At 36.8% G+C, this 12,138-nt stretch overlaps 1 protein-coding gene across 6 annotated transcripts in view; it reads right to left on the reverse strand.

Annotated features, from left to right (window-relative positions):
• LRRIQ1 (leucine rich repeats and IQ motif containing 1) overlaps positions 1 to 12,138 on the reverse strand; it is a 242,786-nt gene extending 230,648 nt beyond the window's left edge. For 3 of the 6 annotated variants that reach the window (XM_053921022.1, XM_053921021.1, XM_053921016.1), the window contains exons 1-3: positions 12,020 to 12,138; positions 7,345 to 7,483; positions 5,926 to 6,037 (exon numbers count right to left, since the gene is read on the reverse strand). In XM_053921022.1, the coding sequence (XP_053776997.1) occupies positions 5,926 to 6,037; positions 7,345 to 7,483; positions 12,020 to 12,063 (295 nt within the window). In that variant the 5' untranslated portion in view covers positions 12,064 to 12,138. The other 3 variants (XM_053921018.2, XM_053921019.1, XM_053921020.1) reach the window with 3 other exon arrangements.

Below are 12,138 nucleotides of genomic sequence, written 5' to 3' on the forward strand. Positions count from 1 at the left end.
GGAGAATAAAGAACAAAGGAAATCTGTAACTGTTTTCTAAAAAAGTAACAAATTTTTATATCACTAATTCCCTATCACCTTTTGTACTCTAAAGTTTATTCTCCACATACCCAGAATAATGTTCTGTTTGATTCATGACATCTTTATTAGGAACCAACAAAGGTTTAATTCTACCTGCTATAAACCAGCAATATAATCTTACCCAAGATATGGAAACCACTTTAATAAAAGTATCAGTTTGAAAGATTATAATAACTAACATGCATATGAAGTGAACTTTCTTTATCTTATGAGATTTTGTTGAATTTTGTCAAGTATTTTTATCATCTGTGCAGATGTAGTTATGTTTCTTTTCCTTATTCATTTAATGTGTTATATCACGGGGATACTATAAACTATTTACAATAAACTATTTTTAAAGAGGACCATTCTGCTGGTTAACTGGTTATTTACACCTATTTTTTCAGATAAAAATTTTCAACTTCAGCAACTATTCACAATCTTTCTGGCACGCTTTCTGTGTGAGAGGCTGTAAAGCAAAAAATAGCATTCACCGGATTCCCTTGAGGCTAAGTTCTTAAGGGTGATTTAGGTTCTACCACATGATATATTTCTGTCTTTATTTTTATAAAAATATTATGTGCAAAGAGGGACAGGGAGCTATATTTTAATTTTAATGTTTTTGTGGGGGCCCAGACCATGATAAATAGGGGGAGCTTTGATTTGGAAATGGGAGTGTTTAGTACAGGATAAATGTCTCTGTATTTCATTTTATCAGACAGCAGCTCCACCAGCCGACAGGTTCTACAATGTATGTGGTATATTTTGTACATGTTGGATACTCCACCTACAGACTGTTTCTTCAGTTCTGTTAACAATCTGTTATTTATTGTAGCAGCTAGTCTCCAAAGATTTCTTTCCCACACTGCCTGGTTACACCCTGCATAGAACCTTGACCATCTGGATGTAGTGGAAATAATGTTGCATGACTTCTAAAAATAGGTCGTAAGGAGCCTTACAAGGTTCCACCTTAGGATTTTGTTTGTGGGATGCTTCTTCTCATTATGCAGGTACCATGCAAGCCACAGGGAGAGACCCCATGTGGGTGCCTCCAGCTGACAGCACCAACTGAACACCCAGCCAACAATTAGCATCAACTGCCAGACGATTGAGCGAGCCGTCTTGGAATCACAGTCCAGTAAAGACTCCAGAAGACTGCAGCCTTAATCAACATCTGACTCCAAATGCATGAAACCCAAGCAAGAACTGCTCAGCTAAGCCCAATCAACCCACAAAACTATAAAAGATAATAACAAATTATTATTTTAAGCCACCAAAGTTTTTTTCAGCAATAAGTTACCAGAACATCTCCTCTACTCATAAAAACAAACACACAAATACCCCCAAATCCTTACTACTTAAAGTAGCCAAATGGCTTCTGACATTTACAACTGAGAGTCCTAATAAATACACCTATATGCATAAATGAAATTGGCCTCTGGTTTCTGTAGTGTGTTATACCTATACAGTTTCATTTTTGAAATATGTAGCTTATATCATCTGTAGATGTTTTTCCTCCTTGACATACTATAAGAATTCAACTGCAAAATTACTCCTAGTTTCTAAAGACATTTGAAAAGAAATCCCCTTCCACCACCTTGCCAGATTATTGATTTAATGTTTTCCATTTTTAAAATCAATTTTGATAATTTGAATTTTCTTGGAAAATTATGTTACTCATAGAGATTATTAAACCTATTTGGCTGGAGCTCATAATTTTCATAATAAGGGCCCTCATAATTTTCTAAACCACTGCCACTATTGGACTTCTATAACCTTTCATGTACTGATTTCATATAATTGTTACCTTTGACTTTTCACATAATTAAGCTATATGATTGCCAACATATTTATATTTTCATTGTGTAAATCTTAATAAGAATAAATGAACATACCACTAAAACCCCCCATAACTCCACTACAAATAATCACTGCCAAAATCTGAAGCATCTACCTATAGCAAGTCTCTACATATCCATTTATACAGATGCTCAAAACAAAAATCTTGGAGCCACCTACTTCTCTTTCTTTCATACCAATCCATCAGTAATCCTTTTGGTTCTTTTAACATAAAAAAGATTCTAGAATATGGCTGTTTTCATCATATATACTCAAATTAGTCTCATCTATACCATACTATTATAATAGTCCACCACGGTTTATAAGAACCCTATATGATCTGACCCCTTGTATCCTTAAATTTTACAACCACAAAGGCTGACTGCCCTTCAAACACATTAAGCCCACTCCATGTGCCTTGACCTTTACAACATCAACTCTCTAGATATCCTTCTAGAGGGATACCTAGAAGGTTCATCCTCTAGATATGGTTCATCCTCTCATTCATTAAGATATCCATGTGGATTACTACTCAGTCATTGCTCAAATATCACCTCCGTAGAAAGGCCTTCCGTGACTACGCTATCTAAAATAGCAACCTCCAAATGCTACCCCTTATATTGCTTTTGGTTTTTGTCTTTTTTAATTAATTTTATTGATTATGCTATTACAGTTATCTTGAGTTTTCCCCTTTTTTTCCTGTTTCCCCCTTTTTTCCTGAGTTTGTGGACTTCCACCCAGCATTCCACACTCCCTCAGCAATCCCCACACCACTGTTCATGTTCTTGCATATAAGTTCTTTGGTTACTCCATTTCCTATACTGTACTTTATATCCCTGTGGCTATTCTGTAACTAACTATTTATACTTCTTAATCTCCTCACTTCTTCACCAATTCCCCTATACACCCCTCCCATCTGGCAACCATCAAAACGTTCTCTGTATCCATGATTCTCCCTCTGTTATTCTTGTTTGCCTAGTATGTTTTTTAGATTCAATTGCTGATAGATATGTATTTTTGCCATTTTATTGCTTTTGATCTTCTTTTTCTTAAATAAGTCCCTTTAACATTTCATATAATAATGGTTTGGTGATAATGAACTCCTTTAGTATTTTTCTCATCTGAGAAGCTCTTTATCTGCTATTCAATTCTAAATAATGGCTTTGCTGGGTAGAGCAATCTTGGCTGTAGGTCCCTGCTTTTCACCACTTTGCTTCTAGCCTGCAAAGTTTAGTTTGAGAAATTACTTGACAGTCTTATGGGAACACCCCTGTGGTAACTTCTTTTCTCTTGCTGCTTTTATGAGTTTCTCTCTATTTTGAACCTTTGGCATTTTAATTATGATGTGTCTTAGAGTGGGCCTCTTTGCATTCATCTTGTTTGAGATTCATTGTGCTTCCTGGACTTGTATGTCTCTTCCTTCACATTAGGGAAATTTTCTTTCATTTTTTTCAAATAGATTTCTGATTTCTTGCTCTTTCTCTTCTCCTTCTGGCACCCCTATGATGGGAATATTGGAATGCTTGCAGTTGTGCCAGAGGCTGCTTACATTATCCTCATTTTTTTTTTCATTCTTTTTTTCTTTTTTCGGGTTTGTTTTTTTTTTTTTTTGGCTTGGTTATGTTCCAAATCATTGAGTTGACCTCAGCTTCATCCAGTCTACAGCTGCTTCCCTGTAAAAGATTCTTTGTTTTAATTAGTGTGCCCTTTGTTTCTGACTGGGTCTTTTTTATGCTGCTGAGGTCCTCACTAAGTTCCTTGAACACCCTTACAACCAGTGTTTTGAACTCTGCACCTGATAGATTCCTTATCTCCATTTCATTTAGCTCTTTTTCTAGAGTTTTGATCTGTTCTTACATTTGAGTCATGTTTCTTTGTCTCCTCATTTTGGCAACCTCCATGTGTTTGTTTCTGTGTATTAGGTATAGCTGCTTTGACTCCATGTCTTGGTAGCATGGGCTAATATAGTAGGTGTCCTATAGGGCCCAGTGGTTCAGCCATCCCTGTCACCCAAGCTGGGTACTCAAGGTGTACCCTTCATGTGGGTTGAGTACACATTCCTCTTGTATTTGATCCTTGGTTGCTGTTGGCAGGTCAATGGGAGGGATTTACCCAGGCCAGTCAGCTGTAAAGATTGGCTGTGACCACTTACCACCAACCCTCACCCTCCATGGAGGATCCGTTGTGTAGGGGCAGGGTGGTGGTGCTCCAACACGGTCTGTAGTTGTCCACTGGGTGTGCTGGCCCTGGGGTTTCCTGGGTAGTGATGGCCAAGCTCAGCCCCTATGTGTTTTTCATGGGGCCACCCTGCCTGAGCTATAAAGCCATCTGAGAAGCCTGCTACTTGTGCTGGGCTTGGAGATTCCCAGGCAAAGCCAAGTTGTGAATCTAGGCTGGCTGCTGCTAGTGCCAGGCCTGGGCTCACTGAGGCCAGCTATTGCTTATTTGAGAGGATTTAGGAAGTTGTACAGTATGAGCCAAGACCAGCCATTCATGTGGAAAAGCAGGTTGGGTGGACCCGTAGGTTGGTGAGGCAGAGTCTCTGGGATTCTCCAAGGTGGGTCAAATACTGTTAGCCAGGTTGATGGAATCTCTGATATGGCACCAGCTTGCCAGCTCTGTGGCTTTATTGGGGGGGGGGCAGGTTTAGAAAAGGGACAATGGTTTCTGCTTGCCTTGATGCCAGACACCTCAGTTTCTTCCTGTATGCTGCCGGTGCATTTCAAGCTGCTACCCTAGTGCTGGAGCTCAGAGGGAGTGAGTCTGAGTAGGTAAGTCCATGTGTGGGTTCTTTAAAATGAACTGCTTGGGGCTCCAGAATTTTCTTCCATCAACTCAATCCTTGTTGGTTTTTGCAGCAAGAAGTTGCAGGGACTTATCTTCCTGGCATTGGAATCCTGCCCTGGGGAACTGGTGTGGGACTGGGACTCCTCGCTGATGATATATCCTTCCTGAATTTTTATCCACCACATGTGGGTGAGGGACCAGCCCATTCTTCAATTGCATCCCCCCAGCAGTCTTGATGGATGGGTTCCTTTAATTCTGTAGTTGTCGGACTCCACTCAATTCAATTTCTGAGTGTTCTGAGTAATGTTTGTTCTATATCTTAGTTGTAATTTTGATGTGGTTGTGAGAAGAGGCGAGCCATGCCTACCTATGCCACCAACTTGACCAGAAGTTACCCCCTTATTTGGAATTTTTTTCCTTCATAGCAGTTATCTCTGTTGAAATATTACATATTTATTAATTTATTAATTTATTGTCTGTCTCTCCACACTAGAACATTAGAACAATAGAGCCTGTTTTGTTCTCTGCTGTATTTTCAGTGGCTGGAACATATACTGTTACATAGTAAAGGTTTTTAAATGAATATCTATGAATATCCACATTTTGATTTATGCTAATGTTGCATAAATTACATTAATATGTATAACAGTTTTAATAATATATCATGAATAGTTATGTCATTAAATATTTGTCTAAATAACCTTTTTTAATGAGTATATTGTTGAACACACCAAGATCCTGTTGAAAAATTATGGCTATAATTTTTCACTATAAACCACGCCATGATTAAGTTTAGTTAAATCTTTGATCATTCTATTATTCTTAGAATAATTCCAAGAAATAAATTTGCTCAGTTGAGGAAAACAAAGATAGCTAGGTTTTTTATATAAATATATTTTTCTCCAAAAAGATATGTAAACTCTTACATTTAAAATAGTCTTACGATTGGTTTTCTCTCATGTAAAGTAATAGAATGTCTGGCTCTAATTAGGAAAGGTTAAGCAAATATTGGTGGTTAGTATTTATTGCAGACATAAGGAAGGCTAGTAAGAAAAATGAATGTAGTAAGAAAAATGAATGAACTAAATTGAACGGTCCAAAAAACTATAGGTATTAGAGATAAAATATATGCGTAAAATAAGAGATAAGCACTTCAAGCAGTTTAATTTCCTCAATCATAAGTTTTATATGTAACAAAATAAAAAACTTATCTGCCAAGCAGATAAAAACTGTACTTACTTAAAACATCAGTGTCTTCTAAGTCCTGAAGAATGAGCTTTTCAGCAGTTTTACTCTTATTCTTGATGATGTTGATACAGTGAAGAACAGACTCAGGTAATTCATCTAAGTCCTAAAAATTTCAACAATGAAAGTATAAAATTGCTTATCAAAACTAAATATTAAGTATTCCCTATTTCATTCCACACCAAAGATTTGAGGAAAAAATGTGTAAATGAGGTAAAAGGGATATAAAAAGCATAGTTCAAACAAATACATTTGGTGAAAATGTGCTTTCATTTTTAGGTCTTAGGAATTATATGATTCTGTTGAATTTCATAATCAAATGAAGAATCTCAGGATTTTTCTGTTTCACTTAAATTAGGTATGGATAAAAAAAATCATAATGTAAAAATACCCATTTTTTTTCCAAAAGTAAAATATAGGTTGTTGAAACCTTCATTAAAACTTAAAGTATAATTATTTTTGAAACTGGACAAATGAGGTTGTTTTGGGGAACATCTTAGTTGAGAAGATTTTGAAACAATAAAACAACTAAAAAAATGGACTCATCTGAAATTTAAAAATATAAAACTACAGTAGGGAAAAATTACAGAGCAATTGAAATAGCAGATAGTCTTGGATAGATCACATATAAAACCATTAAATGTATATAAAAGATAAAATAAATCAAGAGAAAAGAGTTGGACTGTCTAACAAATGACACTAGGAACATTAACTGAATATGTTGAAGAAAATTTCAAATTAGATCTACATATCATAACATAAATTCCCATTGGGTTAAGAATTTTGATGTAAAAGAATGAACTATGAACAGATTTTCTAAGCATACAAACATTGGGGGAAATACACAAAGGAAAAAATAACATGTTCGATTCAAAAAAGTAACTATATAGACCTAAAGTTGTCAGGTAAATTTGTTTTCATCCTTATATAATCACATGAGAATGCTCACAATTAAGTAAAAAAGCAGTTGTCAAATACACACACACACACACAATATGGTATAATTCCAAGTTTACCAAAAATAAAAAAATACAGACATGTGTCATTATAGGTGATTTCTACCTTCAACGTATTTTTATATTTAAGTATCTATCAATATACATTGTTTAAAGCTGGGGTCCCCAACCTCCAGGCCACGGACTGGTACTGGTCCAGGCCTGTTAGGAACCAGGCCGCACAGCAGGAGGTGAGCTTGAATCATCCTGAAACCATCTCCCTACCCCGCCCGGTCTGTGGAAAAACTGTCTGCCATGAAACCGGTCCCTGGTACCAAAAAAGTATGGGAACCCCTGGTTTAAAGGTAATCCTAAGGTTAAAAATGAGATAAGTACACAAAACACATGAGAAAGTAATATATCTCCTGAAGAGGTTACTCCAGTTAAAAGCTTCAAAAGTCCAACACTTAACACTTACTGTATCACTATCATCACTCTGGGTTTCTGATTTTGAATCACTATCAACATCATCTTTTTCCAAAGAAGAAATGCTGATTTTATCCAATTCAGCTTCTATTTCTTCTTTGAGCTTTACATCTTCATCGTCTTCCATTACCCTTCATAATGAAACACAGAATCATTTAAAGAAAATTAAAGAGACTAATATGACAATAAAAACTGTGGGCTCTTTAATGTGTCATAATAATACAATATTGTTCTAAATAAACATGTCTTCATTTATCAACAAACAATTATCACAGCTTATTCCAGTTGTTGAAGAAAACTGATTTCTCTCTCCAATCATTCATTATTTCTTTGGTGTTTGACTACAAAGTGGTCAATTCTAATAATAGACTTTTAAATCTCTAAGGGAAAAGTTACATGGAATGAGCTAGGTTACGTTCCTGAACCAAGAAAGTTCACAGTAAAATTCAGCCTCATGGAAATGACTAATGGAAAAATACCTATGAATAGCTTGAATATTCAGAGATTAAAATACTCAGAAAGAACAACCTAAGTCTATACATGAGGAAACATATGGCTAGTTTCTACTCATTAACTCAAGAGTTATTATTTTTACCAGAGATACACAAATGTTCCAACAGTAACATGTAATAGTGGATAATATATGGCATATAAAATCATTATTTATGTAATAAAATTTTTAATTTGTGTAATAGATATGAGTTAATTAGTATATTACAATATACAAGGTCTGTCCGGAAAAAGTCCAGCCATTGTTCATACAATGAGAACAGTTTGCATGACATCGATGTAACTTGGCAACCAACAAGAGTGCACTGGAATGCACATGCATGAGCAATGATAACTTCACTGTGCTAGTCAGTGAGGTAAGTAGACGCCATTGAGTGAGCACATGTACTGTGTGGCCATCACATTCAAAATGACTGAGCGAGTAGTTTTTAATCTACCTTAAGTTTTGTGTTAAGCTTGAACATTCCTCTGCAGAAACTATTTGGATGATTCACAGGCTTTTGGGGGATGATGCAATGAGAGCAGCGCAAATAAAAGTGTGGCACAAATGCTTCAAAGACGGTCCAGAATCTGTTGAAAGTGATCCACATTCTGGAAGGCCTGCAACAAGCAGAACACTTGAGAATTTTGAACGTGTACAAGCTGCAATCAACAAAGATTGGAGAACTGTGTGAGGTTCAAGGTGCCTCCTTTGAAGGGGACTGAGGTGTCACTGTCCTATGTACAATGTTTCTTGTATCTTATATCTTCTTCAATAGATGTCTCTATTTTTCATAGTGCATGGCTGGATACTTTCTGGACAGACCTCATATCTTCATGTCGTCATCATAATCATAATCACCATCATACCACCATCATTACCTTCCATGCATTGAGTATCTATGACAAGGCAGGTACTGGAAGACAACTGTATGATGGATAATCTTCAGAGTAACTGAACAGGTTAAAGGTCATTAAGTCATTGTATAGATGATAAACCCCAGATTTGAAGAGGTTACTTAACTGTCCACAGTCACTATGCTAATAACTAACGGGGGGCAGGATCCTAATTCAGACATCCTGAATTCAAAACCTACGCTCTTCAATACCAAATGGTCTCCAAGCTCAGTCAAGCTATTCATCTGACCAGCAATCGTCCCGAACATCCCCTTGCCTAATCATCCTCAAATTGCTGATCATAACCCATCAATGGACCAAAGAAATTAATTTAGTGCCTCAATTAAGCTTTAATGATAGAAGATAGAAAAAGTTAGAATAGGCCAGAAAATAAGTTCACTAGATAAACTAAAGATAAGAATTGTTGTTTTTTTTAAAGACGTTTCTAAAGTATGCACCTGTGCTTGAGTTACAATGTAATCTATTTTTATTTGTTTGTTTTACTTGTTTGTTCGTATTACTGTGGGTCTTGGTAAAAATAATTTTGAAAACAACTGTACTAGTCTGCTGTTATTTTATTTTCCAGATTATTCCGAAGTTTCATTCCTTCCTCAAGTCTTTTGACCTCTGTTTCCTTGGCTTTTCCTTCCCTCTCCTCACTCCCTCCCTTCCTCCCTCCTTCCTTCCTCCCTTTCCTTTCTTTCTTCTTTCCAGAGCAGGGCTACATGCTACAAATACACTGATTAAATGAGAGAAGTAACCTGTTTTCATAGAGTTTATAGTCTATTTAAAGAAAATGAAACACCCTCATTTTTCTATTTCTTTTCCTGAAATCACCTCTTACCCATATTACCAGGAAAGGAGCCCCTCTTCCTAATAAAAGGTGATTCTCTACTTTTACTCTGAATCTGACAACTGCTCACCTACTGAACCGTGCTCCAGCCACCACTCCTTATGTTTACTGCCTCATCATACATTTTTACTCCACTGACCCCCTCCACATGAACACAAGTTTACTCCCATCCCAAGAATAACTCCTGTGCCTGCCTTTCCTCTAGCCACAGATATCACAATTCTTTATTTTACACATAAATGATTTAATTGGACTGATGCACTTGTACTGAATTTTGCTGTGTATAATAGGCACCCCTGTTTTTCTGAACATTATACACGGGATTATTATGCCCATCATTATACCCATGAAATGTAACCGCTATACCAATGCATAATGTGCATCCTTATTTTTCCCTCAAAAATTTGGGCAAAAAGTGAGCCTTATATGCAAAATATGGTATTGTTTACGCTCTTGGGCATTTATCCCAGAAAAACTAAAATTTATGTTCACACAAAAATGTTCACAACAGTTGTATTCCTAATAGTCCCAAATTGGAAACAACCAAAATGCCCTCAAAAGTGAATGGTTAAACCAACTGCAGTGCATGCACACCATAGAATAATACTTAGCAGTAAAAAGAATGAACTATTGATACATGCCACAATACGGATGAGTCCGCATGGAAGTGGGCTGAGAAACCAAAACACGGCATGCTTTATGACCCTATTCCTCTAACACTTTTAAATGCCGCAATTGTATAAATGGAGAACATATTAGTGATTAGAAGGAGTTTGGGGTGGATTGGGTTGGAGAAAGGTGGTTATGGTGATAAATGGGCAACATGAGAGATCCTTACAGTGTTGGGACTGTTCAGTATCTTGACTGCAGGAGCAGGTAAGTAAGTATATATTATTCAGATAATAAAAACTGCATAGCACATATACACACACAAGTGCAAGTAAAATTGAGGGAATCTAAGTAAGATAAGCAGATTGTATCAATACCATGATATTGGTCATGATATTATACTATAGTTTACAAAATATTAACATTGGGAGACAGCAGACAGAGTGTACAAGAGGCATTTCTGTATTATTTTTTAAAACTGTGTGTGAATCTACAATTACCTCAACAAAAGTTAATAAAGGTATCCTAAGTACTCAATAAAAAAACAAATTATAATGGATCCATAAAATAGAATAATATGCAAGTTATTAAAAAAAATAAGGACACTTATTGCACTCCTATGGAAATGTAGCCAAGATGGAATAGTTGAAAAAAGGCAAGTAGCAGAAAAATATGCAGTGACACCACTTTCATGGAACCACACACACCTTTTCTTTTTTTAGACAGAAACTTTCTGGAAGACATTGAGAAACTTTTAATCTTCATTTCATATCTTTAGTTGAGTGCTATTTTAACAATAAACATGTACTATCTTCACAATTTTAAAAGCTAGTTTAAAAGTAGTCAATTTTATCCACAGCCTCTCACCTAAAGGAAAACGAAACAAAACAACATACCAGTGCAAAATGCGATCCTGTAGTCAAATTAACATAAAGTGCAATTCAAGGGTTAGTGGAAATTGGGGTGGGGGGGCGGTTTAAGTGGCTATAAAGCAGAAAGTACAGGTACACAAAGCTTTGTGTAGAAAGGAAGACAGGAGAATGGGGTACTGGTAAGAGTCATTTCCATTACATGGTTCTCTCTGCTCATCTACTGGCTCTTTAGACCAGCCCTGACCAATTACATATCTGAGCACATACGTAATCTTAAATCTTCTAGTAGCAACTTTTTAAAAAGCAAAGAGAAACAGGTGAAATTAATTCTAATAAAATATTGTATTTAACTTCTTTTATCCGAAATATTTCAACATGTAATCAGTTAAAAAGTATTATTAAGATCAATGTAAAAAGTGTACATTCTTTTTTGCACACTAATTATTCAGAATCTGATGTATATTTGACATTTACAGCACGTTTCAATTCAGACTGGCTGCATCTCCAGCCCCCAATAGCTTCCTTCAGCGAGTGGTTACCGGATAGGTCAGAGCAGTCCTCGATTGATTTCGCAGCAAGTGGGCTACAGGAAACGTTTCAAGTTGATAATAAATCACTTCGAACTGGCTAGAGCTGCCAAAAGTGGGGAATCTTAAGTGACTCCACCCTTCCACCACAATAAAAGGAGAGTAAAATCTACTTTTAAAAGTAACCAAAAGTATATATGAGGAAAAAGAAAGGAAGGCAAAGAGTAGGGAAGGAGGGAGTGAGGAGGAAGGGAACCGTCTCTAAGGGACGGCTGCTCAGAGTGGATCTTCAAGTTTTGAGTGAGCTACCACTATCTCCAAAACGGAAGGGAGCCTCGAGCTGCACAGCCAGCCAGCCCTTCAGCCCGCAGCCCCTCTTCCCTCCTTCTGCTCTAAAGCTTGCTCTTGGTGGACAGGCACCTGGCTCGGTCTACGCTGCCGCAGCGCTGACTCTCCTCCCACATCACGAATGCGGGGCTTGAGGGGCCCCCCGGCTCACCCACCAGCAGCTAAATATCCCGGCTAGATCGGAAGACAGC

Source organism: Desmodus rotundus, chromosome 3 (genome assembly GCF_022682495.2).
Source record: "Desmodus rotundus isolate HL8 chromosome 3, HLdesRot8A.1, whole genome shotgun sequence".
NCBI lineage: Eukaryota > Metazoa > Chordata > Mammalia > Chiroptera > Phyllostomidae > Desmodus > Desmodus rotundus.